Genomic DNA, 22,350 nt, shown 5'->3' on the forward strand with positions numbered 1-22,350 from the left:
CAACTTGTAGGTATCTCATTGTCTGGTAATCAATGGACGAATGTGCATTAGTTTCTATTGGACATTTATAAATTAAGTGTATGAATAAAAAAGGAAGTATTTAAGGTACCCCACACTTGTAATAAGAGTAATCTCATACATTTGCAAATTTAATCGAAACCAGTAAATTCAAATATATGTAATCAAGTATACATACACACACACACATAATGAAATTACAATTGTACATATATATGTATAGATATTATCTAACTAGCGGCTATCATGAGACTACAAGATGGTTTTGGGTCATCTCAAGACCTCCTCTGGAATTTCTGACTTCATCAAGAGTACTATTGGAATTAAGCAAGGCTGCCCCTTGCCACTGCTCTTTTTAATATCTACATTGATAAGCTCGAGAGTTTACTTCAACACCATACTCTGTCATGGGGTGTTTTCCTTCTTCACTAGGTTTACATCTCTATTTTGCTTGTTATGGATGATGTTTCTCTTTTGGCCTCCCCTACGAAGGGGTTGTAGAGATAGTTGAATGGCCTTGTGTTCTTTTGCAAGTTGCAGTACTTGGCAATTAATTTGGGGAAGATCAAGGTGATGATCTTCAATGCACTTAAGAATTCGCGCCTCCATTTCTTCTTCAAATGTCTACAAGTCAAGCTCTCTTCCTCATACACATACCTAAGCGTCAAGTTCTATGGCCCTTGCTTTAAATTTTACCATGAAACCCACTCTTCAATTGTGAATGGATGAGGGGTAGGGTTTGCTGGCCATCCTCGACTGAGAGTGTTTTAGGCACTACTTCCAAGACATTTTGTCTAGGTTGACACTTATGATACACTAATCAGACCTACTATTATTTATTGTTTGATAATGCAGGGTCCTTTGTTGGATTTTGATCGAGCTTCCACCAAGCAGGTTTAGATTCTCCTCGTTTGACACATCCATCTAATGCAAGCAATTCATCTCGCACAACAATATTCTAGCAAAAGTTTGGAGTTTGTCCTTTCAAGCTTAAGGCAATCCTTGATCTAGTCTAGTACCTCCATCACTTTCAAGGCTTTGTTAAATCAGGACATAGACGCCACATATCCTTACATTGCATGTTGTTCTTCAAAGTCTATTGTTGATCCTATTGTCTCATGTGGTTGGGCTCATGGATGGTTTGTTAAGACTTCGGCACTCCTTGGGTCCATTGGGATTGAGATGGATCGCCTCCCTCCCTTCTAGTATTCTCTTGGTGCCTCCCCTTCTTCTTCCTCCCCGCTAGGAGCTGAATAGGTACATCAAAGATGACATATACAAGTAGTTCGTTGACACTATTTGGGTGGACCCTATGGGGGTCTTTTCCCTAAGATGGCCTTCTATGCAAAGAACTTATTGGAGCCAAAGGATGGACTCATTGTTTTCTCTTCCTACTTATCCTACCACTTGTCACATCCCCTCCAAATTCCTATTGGTTCTTTCAGAGTGGGCTTTCTTCGACTCCAATGTGAAACCAACCACCCTATCGACTAAGTATACAAGATTTGTCATCTTTGCAACATCGGGGAGGTTGAGTCATAGGAGCACTTCATCTTTCGTTGTCATTTATGCTACATGATCAGAGAGAGGTTCTATTGTCTCTTCAAGGAAGAACAGTCGCTCTCCACCTTCAAATATACGAACCAAAGGTATGTTGCCCTTTATCTCAAGGAAGCCACTAGACTCTGGCACAGCAAACTCCAGTATCAGAATTATGTGACACCTCATCCTTGTCAACTCATTACTTCCTTCTTTACAGGGCCTCACACAACATATGGCACCAAACATTATCTTGGCCCTGACCCCTCTTCTAGATTTGTGAAATGCAACACAGGCTCCTATCAACAAAGACCCTCGTCTCCCAAGATCACTCTATAGCGGTCTAGGGCTTCAACTAGTGCTTGTTTAGCCTTCAATTTTGAGGTTCTCTACAGTTGTTCAGAACACTTAGCAGTATTTGAGAAGGATTTTCCTTTTGGACCCCTCTCTTTGTTTATTTTTCAGTTGTTGTTGCTTCTTTCTTCGAGCACCATTTGGTGACCCCGCTATGGGGTGGCCCCTTTTTCTTGTTCTTGACAGACTCTTTGCCCTTTTTGGTGTCTTGTTGGACATTAACATATTTATCTTATCTTTACCTAGTTCTCTTCTCTCGCCCTTATAGCATTAATTATGTTCCCCTATATTCCCTATGTTCTCCTCACTTGCATGTGTTCTTCCAAAAATCTCTATTCTTTAGGCCCTCTATTTAATACAGCTTTGTTTCTCCGTGTATTGTAATGGTGAATAAATGGTTATTCATACCCCACCATATCACTGAGCCCTCACAATGTACCCTTCAAGGTGGTAGGATACACTACTCCAATACCACTTAAATGGATACCCTTAGAGTATAGTTTGTTTCACATTATTTTATCGTCCAATTGTTTAGAATTTTTATTGAATTGACCAAAAACAAAGATGTTTATTTTGCAACTACCATACTAACAACAACAATCTTAAAAACCAACTTCTATTCTAATACTGAAATTCATTGACATTAGATCTTTCTATGCTTTCTCAATCAATGATTACAATGAAATGGCATATCATATACCACCACTTCAGTCACAATGTTCAGCCCTATATGACTAAAGCAATAATGTCCCTCCAAAACCCATGATGTCTCACCTGAGTGTTTCAGACCATGTACGAAACCCTTCAAGCATGTACAACACGCTCTAGGTGGTTGCAGACTTGTACAACACTCATCTAAAAAAATCCAGACCTGTAAGGCCCTACTCCAAGTGATTCCAAACTTGTACGACTCACTGCATATGTCTTTAAAACTAGCACAGCTTTGTCCTAGGCATGTAGAACATGTCTCAGGCTTGTATGGCATTTCACAGAGGAGTTTCAATCTTGTTCAGAATTCATGAGCTGGCCGAAAATTGCTGAATAAGTGCTACCATTAATGGCAGTTTGCTCACAGCACAAGATTTTGCTTCTCAAATCAAACCCTTCTGGACAACTGAATCTATATCAAATGAAAGTAAACAGCTATATTGAAAGATTAGATTTTTACCAATCGAATCTCTAGACTGTATCTTTCAATAGCGCAGAGATTGTTTCTCATGAGGGATTTTGTCCTTAGAAACCCTTGATGAACTCTCCAAACAATTCATAAATTGGCAAATTAATCCCGCATACTGAAAATGAGCCCTTAAGAGTCTTTTTTGTCACCTGCAAGATAGCTCATGCACTTCACCAGCAATGTGGGATGACTAGAAATACATCATTTTGTATTTTTAAGCCTCCCAGTTTAATAAAGGGGAACATTTAATATTTAATTACTTTAACTTTACTCTCCATATCAATAGAGTTTAAATATTTTTTAGACTTTATAACTTAACTTTATCAATAGATTGATAAATAACACCAATTGATAATTAAAATCTCCAGTCTATATTAAACTGATGAAAAGATTGTCATTGATGTCAATGATACAGAGGATTGTCATTGATCAGCATTGTTAAGAATATTAACCTGATCACCTACAGGTCTGATAGTACAAACCGTACTTCCTCTTCTCATTATGATATATCTCTAAACTAGCATTATATATAACTCTAGGAGCCGGCGACTTCTCATGAAGCAACAAGTATAATGCTTAACTAAACTAACAATTGGTTAGTTAGGTGTTATTAGTTATGTCTTCCCAAATCGCCAACTTAGGAGTTTAGTTAGTGCAAGTTTACGAAGGGTTATGTCCCTTTGAGGGGCATACCCTTCAAGAAGGATATATAGGAAGTTTATCGATGCAGATTGAGGACACACAGTTACAACAAAGTCTGCTCCTCTAAGCATTTATATCCTGCAAATCATATCAGAGATACTCCCTCACAGTCAAAGGTATATTATTCATTATTGGATCTGCATCAAGATACGTGTTAACTTCAACAAATATTCAGAACATTGAAGACCATTCTCAGCATTTAAAGACTGAACCAAAAGTCTGAATCAGCGATAAGAAATTTGCAGAAAATTTACAAGCATCACCAATGTCAAAGGTTTGCATATGGTTGTCATTAATAAGAAGTCTAATATCAGGGACAGTACAAGCTATACCATATGCATTACAATCAAATAAAATATAAGAAAAGTCATATAAACAACAGAGATATGAAGAGATGATATTAATGTTAAAATTAAAAGTTTAAACTCTAATAATAATATGAAAGAACAAAAAATATGGAGCAAAAGAAGTATAATATTAATCACCACTCAAAGAACCAAAAGATAAAGTTTAATATCATAATCAATTTCAGAAGTTAAGTATGAATACATAAGCAATACACAGTTAGATGTATTGTGACAGAACTATTGATAATCAAAGTAAAGCATGATACGTTGCGTGAAGAAGTAGGCATATGTATGCACGTCAAACAATTTATTCATTACAAGGAGGACAATACAGTGGTTTAAAAGATAGTGAAGTATAATTGGAACATAGTCATCATACACAGAAGACATATATGAAAAAGCAATAAGTATTATCGATCTACAATTGGCACCAAGGACTATTAAAATTAATTATGAATGGATGTCAAAGCAGTAATATAAGGCATAGATGAATAAAATATTCATTAGAGAAGATGAATAAGTTTGTCTTATATTCTGTCATGTCCCCTATTTTGCCAGTAGAATTTAATAATAAAATAAATGAATCGATTTAATAATGAATTATAATATAATTTATTATTAAATAAATAAATAATTGTCTATATTATAAATATAATAAGACAAGAGGATACAATATGAAGAAAGTAATATAATAATAATATTAGATAAAATATTATTATAATATAATATATGACATTATATTATAATATGAACAATAAAATATTAATATGAATAAATAAAACAATATAATTAATAATTTATCTTAAATAGTGATATATTATTAGTAATGGTCGATGGTTGAAAAGATAATTATATTCTATTTAAGGAATATATAATCCTAATTGCTTGAGTAAAGAGTAAAGAGACGTGTCTCTTGCAAATATAAAAACCCATAAAAAGAAAGGTGGAGACTTTGCACAAACGGGGGGATGCGCAGGAAAGATATAACAAGAGGAATACACGGGAAAAGCAAGACACAAAAATACAGATGTCTGCCAGCATGGACGTAAGACTAGTCAATAGCAGACCAGCGGTAACATGGTAGATAGTACCCAGTATTTATGGCAAATACAGAGACCAATAGAGTGAGGTCAACCATTGAACATAAATAAGGGCAATCTTCTGACATAAGAAAACCAGCACCTAAAGACTTCCAGCCATCGCCCAACTTAACATTTAGGCAAGCAATGGAGGGAGAAAAGATATACACAGAATATAAGGGAGGACGTGGTTCATTCTTTATACTCGGCAGAGAGTATTGTCCAGTCACAGAGGAACCATCAGAGCAGAATACTGAGGGTTAGAGTCTCAGCCAGACTTTGGTAACAAGCATCCATGTGCAGGAAAGACATCTAGAATGAATGACAAGCTCTTGAGCACCCAGCCAAGTGGACGAATATCAATACCATGTGATCATCCAACACACGGTGTGATTACAAGCTTATATCATTGAACATATCATAAGCAAGGAAATAGCATTGACAGTGAACTGAGGATGACACCATCAACAAGGATCATGGTAGCTGGAAATGTTGATAATCACAGACAAGATAGGCAATATATCATTCGTCTGAACATAATAAAACCAATTAACTACATCCTGAGAAGCAACAAACAGATAAAAGATCAAGATAAATGAGTATTACCAAAGTCTACAATCAATGCTAAACAAATAAATCAATAGAAGGTTTGACTGTCATAAGAAGGATACACGAGAATTATGCAGAGGCCACCATTAAAGAGTAAAGGCACAGTAACAACAGTCATGTAAGCCAAATAGTCATAAAAGGTGCAAAGAATAATGGAACTTCCTCAAGGATATTGAACACTAAGAATTTGTTTAAGTGATAATAATTTCCAAAAGCACCAGAACAAGTAGTACGAGCCAAAGGCTAGAGAATCTATAAAATAGTCTACAAAGATAGTAGCAGTATCTTAATTGCAACCAAAAATTAAGAGATAAGTACAGATGTAGAAAAAACATTAAGCAGTATAATGATTATGACTATCAAATAGCACAAATCTAAAGAATTAAGGAAATTTGGAGATATCCCTACTTGGGGACTTTACATATTCCAAACAACTATAAGATGTAGTGATAAAAGAGCAAACATTCAGCCTTATACAGAGATGAATATGAATCAGAATTCATGTGCAGTTGGATTTATGGAATAAGTGACAGGCAGCGATTAAAGTCAAACTTATTATTGGGGCTTTCGAAGATGAGTATGAGAGAATCATTGGAAAGATATTAGTGAAACAAGATAAGAAAGACAAAATAGGAATTGACGGCAAAGAAGTATTAGAGAAGCGATAATATTAATGGACAACTTCATTAAGATATGCGTTGGGTTTCATGCAGCAACTCCAAAAATAACAACGAATATGTTGAAGTCAATCCCCAAATAAGGCAAAAGGAAGGATAAAGTAACAGATTGTGTTCTGCAGAAAGTTCAGCGACTCGGATATAAAAATAACATTAATGCACAGTGGCATTGTGTGTTGGCTAGAGGACAGTCGCCGGGTGTATACAAAGGTAGCATTCAAAATAAAGGTCCTGAACAATAGAGAAAGCCAGTTATTCACAACAGTAAGAGTGAATCCGACTATGGAATCATCGCGAAAACTAGGCACAATGAAATGAATCAAAGACAGATTGTGCAGCAGAGGTATCAAAAGTCATCGTGGGTTTCAATTGACGGTAACATTGATAGACAATGATTACTCGCTAAAGAGACTAATATATAGCGACTGTGATAGATTAACAAAAATTGGAAAGCGTTCAAGAGTTTGGAAAGAAATTCATATAGGCGTGATTCCATAATGGATGTAGTAAGAAATTAGAAGCAGTGATTAATTGAAGTGATGATTATTTTCATATCGTGCAACACTGAAATAAATTTCCATAGATTTGCATTACAGAGAAGAAATATGAAAAAGAAAAATGATGAACCCACTAACTATGTGGAAGGTTGGAAGATTAGTATCAACATGTTTTTATAAACCAAAGATTACACTCAGCATACAACAATAAAAAAATGATATGTTTCAATTGCAATAACAAAGGACGTAATGATAACGAAGTGTGGCATATATCAAAAGCCATAATAAATTATGTTGGAATTGTATACAGCAATTTCGTTTAAACAATGATTCATGGAAACAAAAAAGACGGCTATAAATCAGAAGATGCGCTGGAGATGAAGATGGCAACTGAGTCTAATAAAAACAAGAAAGAATGAATATTAAATGATGATCATTTTTAAAAACATATGATTGATGAAATTATTGTATAAAGCAGCAAGTAAAGTCAAGATAATTAACTTATTCAAACAAAGGTTTAAAATTTTTAACAAATGTTTGATACCTGTTCCTAAGAGACACAACTTTAAAGAAGCCTTGCCATATAAGAAGGCACGTCTATTCAGAAGGAACACAACACATAGATAGAGGTTATTTTATTTTCAAAAAAGAAGAAATGAAATAGAAAAAATAACTGGTTGAAAGTAGTACAAGGGAGAAAAAGAAAATATATATTCAGATTTATCACATCTGATATAAATATGTGAATATAGCAGAAGAATAATATGAGAAAGTTAGAGTACAATGTGAATTGAAAGAATAAAAAGCTATATGTACAAAGGGCTATTGATCACAATAAAGATTATAGTATTGAAGAAAATATATGGACATATGAGGAAGGATTTATATATAAATATATAAAAGATTAAAGAACAAAAGTTTTTGAAAGGACGATGTTCATCATCAGTTGAAGTATACAACATCATCAAGGTGGAGAAAAAGTTTGTGTACAGTGGGTGGGTGCTCGCAAAGACAACAATGGGAGTACATGCTTCCAATAGTTTGAAGCCCGCGAAGTGTGGGAGTCGGAGCTTCCAGTGAGTTAGTGCTCATAAAAATAGAGGTCGTAGCCTCTAGTAGGTTGGAGCCTATAAATGTATGTAAAAGAACAAGTTTATATAAAAGCAATTATTTACCTGGTTTTCTCCCACATTGGGTTTCCACGTAAAAATTGTGTTATTGTGTTCATGTGCATAATTATTTATTTCACTCTTTGAGGTTATTATTTGGATAAAAAGTTTTAAATTGGCAAATTTGTTATTATACAGATTCAAACCCCCCCCCAGTATAATCATGTGCTCTTAATAAACCACCACCATCGACATGATATCAACCATGACCCACTGAAGATACTGAACTGGCCAACTGACATACTGTAAATAGGTAGTGTCCAAAAACCCTACTAAAACACCTCAGATGTGCCTGCAATTGAAACTGTCTAAGCCAAACGTCCACAAGATCCCTTAAATGCTCTAGTTAGCCTACAGAACCATGGAGAAATAGGCTAACCAAAACCTCATACTCTATGTGCCAGAAAGGGGACATTACAAAACAAATAAAAGTGTTTGAGTTTTTGCAGAATTACTAATAAGAACAATGAAGATAAATCTGTCCCTCCAACATTTGACCAGAAATAAATACTATAACTTATCTTACGCAAAAAATAATACTTTAATAACAGTCAATACTAAATAAAAACTAAAGAAAACCTCCCTACGATATTTTTTATAAATAGGAATCCCCTTCTGGTTTTCATAAAACAGAGAAACAAATAGGTTCTATTAAAGTATCATCATGATGAAAAAACAAAGAAATCAAATAATTAACTAGTCAAAAAACAGAAAATACATGGTCATTCCTATCCTAAAATACTTGGCATATTTAAGTAGGAGGCAAGCCGTATATGCCTAATTACTTGTTGATTATAACTGTTTTCATCTAGAATATATATTCTCCCTACTGCTATTATTAGCAAAAAAGATCATTAAAATACATACCGTGCGCATGACATAAAGGTAAAATGGCAAGATAGCTATCCTTCCAGACTCGTCCTTCTCAAACTTCATAAAATTTGATGGACAGAAAAAACGCCGACATTTTGGACCAACTTGATCTACACACATAGATGCTATGTGGCAAAAATCTTCATAGTTCATCTGCATCCAAGCAAAAAATAGCAAAGGATAATATTAGAATCAACAGACATTTTGCTATAAATAATATGTAGCTAAACCATATTCACTAGAAAAACACTATGCGAACTTATATGTAGTATGGAGAAAAAGGTAATCTATGAAGCAATCACACTAGGAAAGAATGAACAATCAAGAATGCATGCTGGAAAAAATTCCCAATGGAACTGACACTATTACACATGAAGAAATCAAATAAAGCTGTGTAGTTTGGTACAAGCTATTTATGGCTTAATCACTCTCATGGCCAGAACATGAATTAAAACAAGGCCATGTACACAGTGAATGTTTTAGTGTACATAAGGCCTACGTGTATCGGCTGGATTAGTAATCTACTGAAAACTTACAGCGAAAACACAAGCCTGATGCAATCAAGAGGAGTCAACCATAAGCATCATTTTTAGGAACCCCATTTTGTCAACAAGAGAGCTACAAAAGCATTGTCAATTCTTTCTATTTGAGTAAAACACAACCAACAACTTGATTTTCTAGTAAAGTCTCTGAAATGTGCACACCATGAAATGGCTTCTAAGAAAAAACTCAAAACACTTCTACAGGAATGAATATGTAAGCACTACAACTTTTTATTTCCCAACAATATTTTCTATATTGAACTGTTGCAGGTTCCTTGGATGATGTGTTGTCTTTAACTGCAATGCCTCGGTATTTATCTTCAAATAATAAAGGAGATCAGGACATCTAAACACCCAGGCAATCTCACCTTGCAATCCAAATGAATAACACTGCTTCACTAGAGAAGCCACATCTTTTGCTACAGATAATTATTATTAACAATGCAACCTGTTTTGGGATTATTGTGTGAGGCTGCGAAGAATTAGATCTATGAAAGGAATGCCTGACCATAAACAACCCTGATAGATATTTAAAATTTTAATCCATTGTTTAAAAGAGCACAAAAAATTAATTCAATCACTTGGATGACAAATATTCTCAATTTGAACAACATGAAAAAGAACTAATGCAAACAAACCTTTTCAGCTCCAGTTGAATCATCAATGACACAATTTTCTCGCAAGCATACCCACATGGCATCTAGATCATCTGCATTTAATAATAAATCTGATTGCTTCTGCAAACAAAACATAAAGAATGTATGTAATGACATTGGACATTATTTACATTATATGATGAAATGCCAATTCATACTTCCCAGAGTACCTTTTAACCATTTTAGTATGCATTTAATCCATTCTAGAATTGTCTCTAATATGCACAGATATCCATTCAAAACCATTTTGCAATGCACATATTTGTCTCACATACACTATTTATTTATAACTTCCACAATCTTTTACAAACAGCATCTTAGAGCCTTCATAAAATTTTATCAATTATGAGAGTTGTGTCGGCAATTTAGTAACTGTCCATTCTAGCAATACTAATAAAGTTACAAAACTGAACATTAAATACTAACGAGAAATGGTAACTAGAGAAGTCGGGATGATAATACCTTTAAAAATCTGAACTTTGCCAGTCTTTGAACCCTAGATGCAATAGATCCCTCAGAAGGTTTCTGCAATTCTTGAAAACCAAATGCCATGACAAGGTAGCTTTTACAACATAGTAAGAAATATGAAATCTAGATCAAATTAATGGGCAAGGCATGGATAGGTAGCCATAATTGCGAGTTGCAAAGTAGTACACAATAAATTGTTTTCACAAGCATCTAACAACTACCCTGTGATGCATAAGTATCAAACACTTATTATGCTTGCCTTTCTATAGAAGCTTGGAATTGTCCCAGTATTTGCAGTTCTCTGTTGTCGCTCTTTGAAAAGTTCAAGAAGAATCCTTTTTGTTTCCAGTTCTGCCAAAATAGAAGCACCATTCCCATCCAAGTTTAGAAATTTCAATATAAATCTATCCATAAAAATTGAATGACTAAGATTGCATTTGCATCTTCAAATTACTATTTCAAAAAATTGTAATCACAAGAAGAACAAGAGAAGCTCGACATAGTCGAGAAAACATCTGTTTGCACTGAAAACAGCAAGTTGTTCTTTTCTGTCTAATTAGGTTCACAAAACCTAGATAAACTTCCCTAGTTTCACCTTATCTTTGGATGAAACACTATCACATGCTAGTCTAGCCCATACATTAAACACTTGAAGGTCATAGCCACATAATAATAGACACACAAAAACACTGGGGTTAGTTTCTTCAAAACTATACTATTTTTTTGTTGAAGGTTCAAAGGGTTTTTCAGGGACTTCAGCCTTTCTTTGAGAAAGGTGTGTGCATATATCTCCTAATAAGGTCCAAATTCTAATTTAGTGGAATAATTAAATGTGATTGACTCATGTTAGCTTAGAGTGGGGAAGACAAGATATGTACGATGAATATATGCTTAAAAACAACATGACTTTCAGACAAAATATTGGTTAGTGTCAAGGGATACTTTTGTCAATGGTGAATTTTATTTTAGAAAATGGGTGATGAATAAATATTTGGCAAAAAGAGGCCATAATATTTTCCCTAAACTGATACTTATAAACAAATATTATCAATATAGGTTTATTAGACTGAATACTTGCCAATAAATATTCATTTTTTTTAAATATTATATGTACATAAAATGTTGGTAATTCAGAGTGTGTGTGTATTAGCATAATGTCCATATGTATTAAGATAAGGACTTTAGAAAGGTGAAGATATATAGATACATACTTAGGCACATCTCATTGGTTGAATAATCTCCCACTTTAATTAGAGGTTCTAGATCATAAGGTTCTATGACTTTGGATATAACTTTGGAATAAGATAGATAGCCTACAAGTTCAGGTAGGCACCTGTTCTTAAGGCTATGATCTTAGTCTGCACAAAATCCTCAACTCTGGGTCTACCATTTCTGCACTTGCACATTCCTTACTAAAAAAATTGTCACCGTAAGAGGAAAACAAGATAATCATGGTTATATATTGTGTTTCTCAGAGGCGGAGATGAATTCATCTTATTCTCCTAGAAATGAAACATGGATCAGGGTCAAAATATACATACCAAGCCTCAAGTCAAAGCTCAAAAATGTTGACATTGCCAGCGTGGGCAGTGAAATTGGTTTTGTACAAGAGAGAAAACAACAATACTAAGATTCAACATTTATGGCCAGTGATGTGAACCATATTTGGTCAATATAGGCCTAATTAGCATGGATGGATCAATAGATCTAAAAGTGATGTCAACCATATTTGGTCAATATAAGCCTAATTAGCATGGATGGGTCAATGGATCTAAGTGACTAAGGGAGGAAAAGATCTTAAATTAATGAATTAAAAGTGAAGCAACCCTCACCATAGGATCATCATTACAATTCTTACAAGTTAAATTATTTCTTTGATAAGGCATGAGATGAGTTACTCGTGTGATTAATAGATTGGAATTCTTTTGTTTATCTTGCTAACATTGGTTAATTATTTCAATCTGGAGAATTCAAATTTTATTTTTCTAAATCTATTATAAACACCACCTACTTAAACGTGCCATGAAACAAACCATTATTTTCCTTAAATTTAAATATCATAGTCATTAGAAAGATCTTTACTTCTACAAATACTAGCATATTTACAACTAAAATTGATTTAATTTTATTCAATTTGTATTTTGTCGAAAACAATTAGTGATATTTAATACCACTTAGATAAATAGTTGTTACAATATTATAACTAAATATGTATATAATATATAATCAATTAAAATAACATATATAAAATAAATGATTATTATAAACAGATATAAAATAAATGCTTAAGTAATAAGTAAATAATATATGTATAAGACATAAATAATGAATAACATATATATATGTCTGTATGTATGTATATTGGAATAACATTCATGCAAAATCTTTTATTGGGTATCAAGTTCTTGTAATACTAATCAACTCCCTTATATTAGACATCATAACCTTTATAGAAGCCAAAAGACAAAACGTGAGAGCAGGGCATTGGAGAATTACACATCCACATTTGAGAACAGTGAAAACGTAACAAGTGTAGTGTTGTATGAGAAGGAAGAACAGGTGCAGGTTTGAGCGAAAGTGGAAAGTGTAAAACAGAAGAAATCAGATTCCAGATAATCCAAAAACACATCTGCATGAAGGGACCGCTGATGTCTTTGCTGACTAAAAGTAAAAACAGAGATTTAAAGGCACGAATGGGGAAACAAAGGGCATCGACTGAATAAGTAAAAATGGCAGGAGGGCTGTCTCACTAGGTACTAGTCTTTATCACTTCTTCAAAAGTTGCCAGGTATGCTAGTTTCTTATTTTTGAAATCCTTTGCTCATTTTGTAAATAATTTCCGAAGTAGTCCATCTGAAAACTAACATCTTTTTAAAATAACAGCTCGAACTCGTTGATGTGAGTTCTATTCCACTAAAAAATACAGAATCAAATACTCAAAGGTTCAAAGTGAAACATCAAACACTCAATCCTCTCTTGATATAAGGTCATCTCTCATGTTAAGCAATCATAAAATGATTTCAAGGTTCCTTTAACAACGGATACTCTCTTAGTGAACTAATGTGATTTTCTGGTAATAACTTAGGGGACTTACGCTATTCATTCAATGGATATCAACTATTTGCAATCCCAAACATTTGGCTTCACAATATGCAATGAAAATATAATCCAATTTACAAACTTGCCACGTCAACTTAACTAGATAACTTTTGTTGGGTGGATATTTTGCAACCAACAGTTTGTAAAACTTCTGTCACAAAACAAGACTTCTAACCACAATGTTTGAGACAAAGTCACTACTATCTTAAAAGAAAGGCTCCCCCTTCTCACTGTCACTTGGATCAACTCAAAGTAAGCAAGAAGTTTTGAGATACTGAAAAGGGTGTTACCAATATTCTTTCCACTTTTTTCGGGAAAAAATCCACTTACTAGCAGAGTGGGTAATGGGCAAGAATGATCTCTAACTACATTTCCATCTTTAAATTGGAACAATGATACTAAAAGATTCAAATCAATTCATAGGTTAATTGTAAGCGTACTGGCTATGTTTATTTTTCCATGCTATAAGGACGAATAGGGGCTCACAAACTCCTACGCAATCCCTCAAAGATAAGCTTCTACAAATGGAGCACACAAACTTCCAATTTCTAGTTCTAAATCTATAAGTTCTTTCAACACACAAACATGAAAGTAACTGATTCTAATAATATGAGTCAACTAAGATAGTAATACAAATTGCAGACAACTTCCGATTTATACCACCAAAATTGTTTCCGGTCACAACTTCAAAACAATTTGATTCTTAAATTCACTTTGCTCCAAATACAAACAAGATTTGCATAAACTAAATAAAGTAACACAAATTGCAGTCACAACTTCCAAAATTATATAACCACGATTGCTTCCAAACACAATTTTGAAACAAATTGCTTCTTTTGTTCACTTTCTCTTTAAAACTTGCAAAGCAAATCACAATTAAATTTGCACAACTTCTGCAGAACTTTCTTGCATATAAAAAGATGATATTTACAATGGAAGACACTCCCTTATATAGGAAAAGGAGTGAGAGAAAAGAGGAGAAAAAGGTGGGTGTAATAACCCCAACCAGTTACAACTTCATGAAACACCAAATCCTTCTCAAATTCAATTGTTTGACATTTTGTCAAACACTTTGCAAGCAAGCTCTGATACCAATGTAATATCCTTTGCCCAATTTGCTATAAATTTTCTGATGTCTCGCACAAGGAATATTGTCAAACACTTCTGATGCAAACTTCCAGCTTGTTGGTTAGATTGTCTGATTGTTTGAAATGGTTTCATATGCTAATAAATAAACCCTTTTTGACATTTAAACATGAATTGGAAAATGAAATGACAACTAATAGATCCTTACAATGCATTTAGTGGCATCAAGAAATTGGCATTTTGTCAAGTAGTTTTCAAACATCCCAAAAGTCAAGACAAGGTTAACATTTGCAAGGACAATATATATGTATCAACTCAACAAGAATAAGCAAACTGTCCTTATTTCTCTTTTATTCAGATGCCAACAAATGAGAATTGAGTTTTAGACCTGATAGGAGGAACCTTGACCAAGTTGTTGAATGCTCAGAGGTTGATATCTGCAGTAGTTGTCTTTGAAATCTACTACCCTTACTGTTCACAGTCTGATAAACAGACATCCCATCTTAATTTCTGATTTAACCAATATGCACAAATACTGTACCAAACACTATTCCCGTGCACTGTAGCATTTCACTATTCACGAGTTACTGTAGCACGGTTACTGAAGCAGCAAATGTGTCATGAAATGATTGCTTCAGTTCTGATTTTTAATGGCTGCTAAATGAAACTATAGGTCTGCAATTGATATATATTCGAGAATCTTCAAACCCTAGATGTCTTTCCTTCTCTTTAAAGCCCAAATAGAACTCCCGAATGGAACCCTCTTGTTGCCACAATTCAGTGGATATTTCACTACCTCAAAGCAGCTCCCAATGAAGAGTTTGTGTTCTTCAGTGGCTAACTGAAATCAAAAACCCTTGGCTTCTTCTCCCTAGTTCGTATCAAACAAATATTAATTCTCTGGATGCCCAAAATGAGCTCTTAAGTCCCTCTTTATTCTATTCTTATGAGAGCTCAGATACTTCCCTGGCCAATGTGGGATAAAAGACATATTCGCACATTATAATATTAAAGTGACTTTATTATTATAAAGTTACTTTATAACTTTATAATAACATTAAAATATTTAAATAAATCACTTAAGTCACTTTTAATTAAATTAACTAAATATAAAGTCACTTTTTTATTTTAATTTATTTAATGACTTCATAAGAAATTAATTTAAAAAAATTTATCCTTATTTCTCCACTTAGGCTTCGGAGAATGTAAAGGCTAAGAACTCCACTGAGATGCTAAAAAGATGGCGACATTATAGTGGGAGAAACTTACCCACCTTGACCAACTCAAAAAGGAAAATAGACTTATTCAATTACATTGTTAAAGGCACGTGTAATTTGATTACACAATGTCTTCTAAGCAAAATGAAAAATGTTGAAATTGTCAGTAGTTCCTGTATTTTGAGACATTGCATCCTTTGATGGCCTTCGGATTCTCTTTGATGAATTGTCAGTTGTCATTTAAAAACTTGATTTAATCAAGCTTTTTCTCATTCCATCGTTGTTGTGAATTCTCCTATGTCAGATTTACACATTCTAGAGTTTTTGACACTTTGAAAACCTTCTCAATGATGTCCAGATGTAAACTCGGAACAACTTTCCCATCAGCATCTTTAACTGATTTTTTTTTTGTTTTTTTGTTTTTTATTATCAAAATGCTTGGCGCATTCCCACACCAACTCAAGTTCGAGGGCAGTCATTGGGAAAGTGGAGACCATTTGTCATTTGGAAAGTGGAGACCATTTGAATATTGCTTCTTCTATTCGAAGCATTTCTTCTTGACAGGATGTCTCTATTCTTTGAAGAAATTCTAACATATTTTGACATGAAGAGTTTGCTACAACATGAGAATTCCAAAGAGTGAAAACATCTTTCAATGGGATTGAATCCATGAGGGCTTCAAGATTCGGACAATGATGGCAGATCCATGGAGGATAAGTGTTCTAGGTATGATTTAGATACTTTTTTAACACTTAAAAACGCTGGAAAAGATATGGAGAATTTCTATTTAGGCAAAAAATGGTGAAAATCAGATTTTCCAGGTGGATTGCATATGGGCAAAATGTGGATTTTGGCTTAAATAAATATGAATGCAAGTAGATTTAGCTTGGGAGCATGTAGATAGGAATCTTCATGTTTAAACATGTGAGCTTCCCCCAAAATCAGGATTTAGAAATGCATTTACAAATTGTGAAAACATGTCATTTTAAATTTATGTATGTGTATAATTGGGTTTTAAAAGTCCGATTACATATTTGGGAAATATGGAATTGGGCAATTTTGGAGATAGAACGAATAGGAAGGCTAGAAATGTGAATGGATACTTGCATTCTTTGAGACAAGTTTCATCATTTTCTTCATGAACAAACCAAAATAAAACAAAAACAAGCAAACAAAGTATTTACAAAATAATGAAAAGAAAAGAAGAACAAACCTCTTGCTTTGACACAAATTGATAACTTTCAACACTTCAATCTTTTAAGAAATTTCGCTTTTGCATTACAAAGAATGAGAGTTTTGAATTTATTTATCAACTCAGAACAAAAATCTAGGGCTGCAAATAAACAAATGGAAAGCAAAGACCAAAAGAATGCATCAAATAAGCAACAAGAATGAGAAATGCAAACAAACCCCAAATCTTACACTTACATGGAGAGCAAGGAGCAGAACTTGGAGCAAGAAGAAGTTGGAATGAAACTCTCTTCTCCAAAATCAAGTTTTTTTGTGTTTGCATATGATGATCAATGCTTTTGAAAATCTCTAACTCCCAGCCCTAAATCGCACTTTTCATGTATCATTGCATATTTTAAATGATGCAAATAAGCTCTCTTAGTGCAAATCGCACTTTTCCAGTTTGTTTGCATATTACATTCAAACCATCTATATGCAAATCGCACTTTTCTGGATCACTTGCATATTTAAAATTAGCGTCTAAGCAATATATAAATGCACGCAAGTTAAATGCTCAACCAAATTGCACTTTTTCAAGGGTCTTACACGTTGGAATGGAGAACATAGTGCAGGTCGAACTTTTTGTGGTCATTTGCATATTGCATCTTGGCCATTTTAATGCAAATCGCACTTTTTCCTTGCGTTTACACATTAGAGTTGAGTAATAATATGCAGATCGGGCTTTTCCAAGCTACTTGCACATTTAAAATGATATGTACATGACAAGGAAATAGCAGGTCGAACTTTTTGAAGTGACTTGCATTTTTAAAAAGTTGTGTAAATGGCAAGGAAAAGGCAGGTCGGACTTTTCCAACCACTATACACATTACACAAAACACTCACATGCATAACTTTTCCAAGTCATTTACATGTTGCTTCTTTGCATAAAACGCCCAAGTATCAAGCCAATTGCACTTTTTGAGAGGGATTACATATTGCATTTACATGCAAGTGAACAAATTGTTGTTTTCACAATGAAATACATATTTAAAATGCCATGTAAAACAGCCCAGCCAAGTAGTTTTGGTAGAAAACAAGTTTTTTTATAAGCCAATTGTGATTTTGAGGATGAAATACAAATTGCACATTGAAGAAATGTCATATGCAGTATGCAGTTGGCCTCATAAAGTGTGATTTGCCTCTTGGAATGAGGCAAAACAAGCAAAATCGGATTTTTTGGATGCAACTGCATATTTAACACAAGGCAAATTGCACTTTTTGAGTGCATTTGTATATTTCCACAACTACATGTGTAAATGACTTAAAAGAACTTATTGTTTCTAATTTGCACATGTTTAATTGATTCACTTAAGTGAATCTCACTTTTTTGGGGTTCATTACGTATTACACATAACATTTTACGTGTCATTTGTAAATGGGTTGAAAAAGTGCACTTTTCACTAAAGTGATTTAAGTTATAACATGAAGTACAAACATAATGTCAAGAGAGATTAAAAAATGCACTTTATAACTCGAGTGACTTAAAACTTAAAAGATCAAAAAGTGCCACTATATAACTTAAAAATACATTTTAAAGTGATTTTAAGTTATAAATGTCAAAAGGTGCAACATAACATCAAAATATAAGGTTTAATATTTAAAATACGCAATCAGGGTTCTAAAGTCTAATTACACATGCACTTAAACATTAGTATATTTTGATTAACCACTCTAATTAAGTCCTAAGATAGCTTGAAACAAGTGTGTGACCGAAAGAAAGAAATTGAAGGAAACAAAAAGACAAAAACAATCCAAACAAACACACTAAAACGCAAAAAACAGAACTTTGAAGGCCTCAAAAATCTAGTATAAGTTACCAGATTTGACAATTCCAATCAACCTTTCAAAAACAAAAGCAACTTGACGAGAAACTTCAATAAAATGACTCATAATATGAATTGGGAAACCACACAGGACACTCCTACCATCAGCAAGAGGCTAGTTGCTTGGATTTGTTCAAATCATGCAAGCAAACATCCATAGCTACTTCCATTCGAGTAAACTACTTCAACAAGAAATGAAATCTCCTCCAAGTGAAAGATTGAGGGATGCTACAGTTCAAAGTAATATTAAGTCATTCGCCATGAAAAACTAACAATGAACTACTAATTACTTTAATAAGCATTATATCAAAAATTAGCCAACTCTACTTCTAGCTCTCTCATCTAAGGAGTTAACTTTCTAACTCCTTACAAACGAGAAGGCCTTAACCTTTTATTATAGTTGTTCTAGTAAAATGCCAAATTTACAACTAATTACATGAGGGCACCAAATCATGGGCCAGTAAGAAAATTACAAAGATTTCCCAACCAATGAGAAAATAGGACACTTGCATGTTGTGATTGCTTGTGCTTGAAATTGGAATTTTCTAATTGGATAAGACAACCAATTGCCACATCATCATCCTTATCCTATTGATCTATTTAAGAACATGTGCTTTGAATCTTGGCTTGTAGAAGGTGTCCACTAAAACTATAAATATTTCTTGTTCAATTGTTATAAAGTAACTCTTGATGAAGGAAAGATATCTTTTGATAACCTTTCTAACTTTGAATAACTCTTCCAAAACTATTCATCTCCTTGAGGATGATTGTAATGGTCAATGTTCTTGACTTGCTTGCTCTTTTGAGTTTTATCCATCTTCCTAAGTTTCTCACGGCCTGATTTGAATTGGCAACTCGAACTTGCAAGCTCAATATAATCTTTAATTGTGCTGGTGTTCTTGGTGATAATATTTGTTTTCATGTGGTTGAATCCCTCCTTGATCCTAAACTCTTATTGCGTTTCATAACTTGATGTTGAACTTTATCTTCTCATCTGAACGACATTGAGCTTGATCTTGCCTCCATTCTCTGCTTCTCGCTTCTCCCTCTTCATTTCACCTTGCAAAAACAATAAAATACCTGTGTTGGATGGTAAAATGGAAAATGTGAACCAAATTAAGATTATTCTTACAATTAGAGATCACGTGGAGTTGCATTTGTGTGAATCCATACATTGATATTAAAAAACCTCTATTTCTGATTCGAATTCTGATTTCTATATTTTTTGCTAAATTAGAAAAAACACTCGATTTTATCTTGCATAGTAACCAGCAATCCTCATAATTTCATCATTGCAAGATCAGAGGCCTGAAAAAATTCTGAATTATTAGCGCCTCAAATTTGGAATAATTTATAATACCAGATTGTGCTTGAGGAATGCTTTGATTTTTTTTTGCCTCTATCTCTGATTTTTGCACCCCTATGTCTGCTCACTCTTGTGAAATAAATAGCAGCTTGGTTGATGAGCAAACTCGCTGCCGATTCAATGAGGAAATTTTCTGCCTTCCATTTTACTCCAACACCTCTATTAGACAACTCGCAGCATCCTGGAGAAAATATTTCACTGTCTAAGGGCAGAGAGGAGACATGGCCTTGTTTTGGATGCCAAAATCATCTGAGATTGTTCTCCTTATATAAGTATTTGAAGAGGTGGTGCACAACTCCCAACTTAGACCGACTTTAGCTCATGAATTGCTCAACAAAGTTTATTTATTCACATTGTTGTAATGTCCTCCTAAGCTGACCTGTTATAAGCATTTTGTTTCTGTTTGAAACTTAAGTATCAATCCCTCTTCTTATGTGATTGCTGTTTATGGGAGGAAATAGCCTTGTGATGGGAATAAAATTCCCAAGGAAGGGCAGAATCTGCCCTCTCTTGGGAAATGCCTTCATGTACTAAATCAAATTTGCCCCTACTCCATGTCAAACCTTAATCAGATCTGATCATTCTCCAAAATTTTGCAAAAAAAAGAAGCGTTTTCCTGATGAGGAGTTTAGCATGTTTAAAGTCAATAAAAAGCAGCTTGATGGGCATAAAATTCCCAACGATGGGTGGAATCCTACACTTGATGGAAATTAATTCCCGATGAGGATCGGATTCCGACACATGATGGGAAATATCAGTTAAAACTTGATCATTTCATGTAAAACTCCAGCCAGTTGAGTCATTCCCTTTCAGATTTTGCAAGAGTCTTCAATGATTTTTTTGATGGGAACCAAAGAATTTGCTTAAAAGTGGTGGTGAAAATCTACCTTTGTTGGGAATTATTTCCCAAAAAGGATTGGATTCTGACCCTGGAGGGCAAAATTTTCATAACATGGCCATATTCCACTTATAACTTCAGCCCTTCAGTCATTCGTTCTTCAACTTTTGCCAAGTTTTAAAGAACTCAGGTTATTGCCAAAAGATTTTGCCATTTAGATAGGGCGGAAATCTGCTTGGTTTGGGAATTATTTCCAAAGAGGGTCAGATTCCGACCCTTGATGGGAATTTTATGTTTTGACTCATTCAGATTTTCCCAAGTCCGAGCCCAAAAATTCACTCATTCCATGTTGTTTTACTCAAAACTCCACGTTCTCCATCGTATCATGCCTTGAAGGCTTTTGATTGAAGAGGCTGGAAATCATGGGAAGTTGGGAATTATTTCCAGAGGGGGGTGGAATTCGACCTAGTTTGGGAAATCTGTTTAACTCTCCATTTTAAGACTTAGCCATTTTTAGCTCAGAAGGCAGGAGGATTTATAAAAATCATGGTTACAGGACTCTGCAAAGTCCTGGTAAAACTTTGTGAGTCTCGAGCTGTGTCACACTTAACAGAGTTTTTTGGGCTCTACCAGCTAACTCAGCCAAGATCTGGCGAGTCATTCCAGGTCTAGTAGAGTCCAAGGACTCTGCTGACTTGACGAGTACCGTCAACAGGACTCTATCACAGCCAACAAATGCTAATAAGGAAAAAGTAACATCTTTTTTTAATTATTGTTGTTTTTGTCTTATATGCCTTCTCTATGACCTAAAAAAGTCATTCCGTTACTTGCAAACACTTAGAAGAGATAAAAAAGGCTTGGAGTATAATTTAGGAGTTTTAGAAAACTGATTGGCAAATCAATTTTAATTTGATATATTGGCATTAGTCTTCTAGGCTCTAGCTTTATTTTGATATATGATTTGAACTTTTGATTCCATGGATT

General features: G+C 34.1%; 1 protein-coding gene across 2 annotated transcripts in view; it reads right to left on the reverse strand.

Moving 5' to 3' along the window:
* The window catches only part of LOC149540558 (putative serine/threonine-protein phosphatase 2A regulatory subunit B'' subunit TON2), a 148,592-nt gene that overhangs the window by 92,394 nt on the left and 33,848 nt on the right, over window positions 1-22,350 (reverse strand). For both annotated transcript variants that reach the window (XM_089801639.1, XM_089801640.1), the window contains exons 3-6: window positions 10,967-11,058; window positions 10,702-10,764; window positions 10,222-10,320; window positions 9,036-9,194 (exon numbers count right to left, since the gene is read on the reverse strand). In XM_089801639.1, coding sequence (XP_089657765.1) covers window positions 9,036-9,194; window positions 10,222-10,320; window positions 10,702-10,764; window positions 10,967-11,058 — 413 coding nt within the window. The remainder of the gene's footprint in view (window positions 1-9,035; window positions 9,195-10,221; window positions 10,321-10,701; window positions 10,765-10,966; window positions 11,059-22,350) is intronic.

The sequence above is a fragment of the Cupressus sempervirens genome, chromosome 9, assembly GCF_028749045.1.
Source record: "Cupressus sempervirens isolate cs-2001-9-10 chromosome 9, ASM2874904v1, whole genome shotgun sequence".
In the NCBI taxonomy this organism is placed as follows: domain Eukaryota; kingdom Viridiplantae; phylum Streptophyta; class Pinopsida; order Cupressales; family Cupressaceae; genus Cupressus; species Cupressus sempervirens.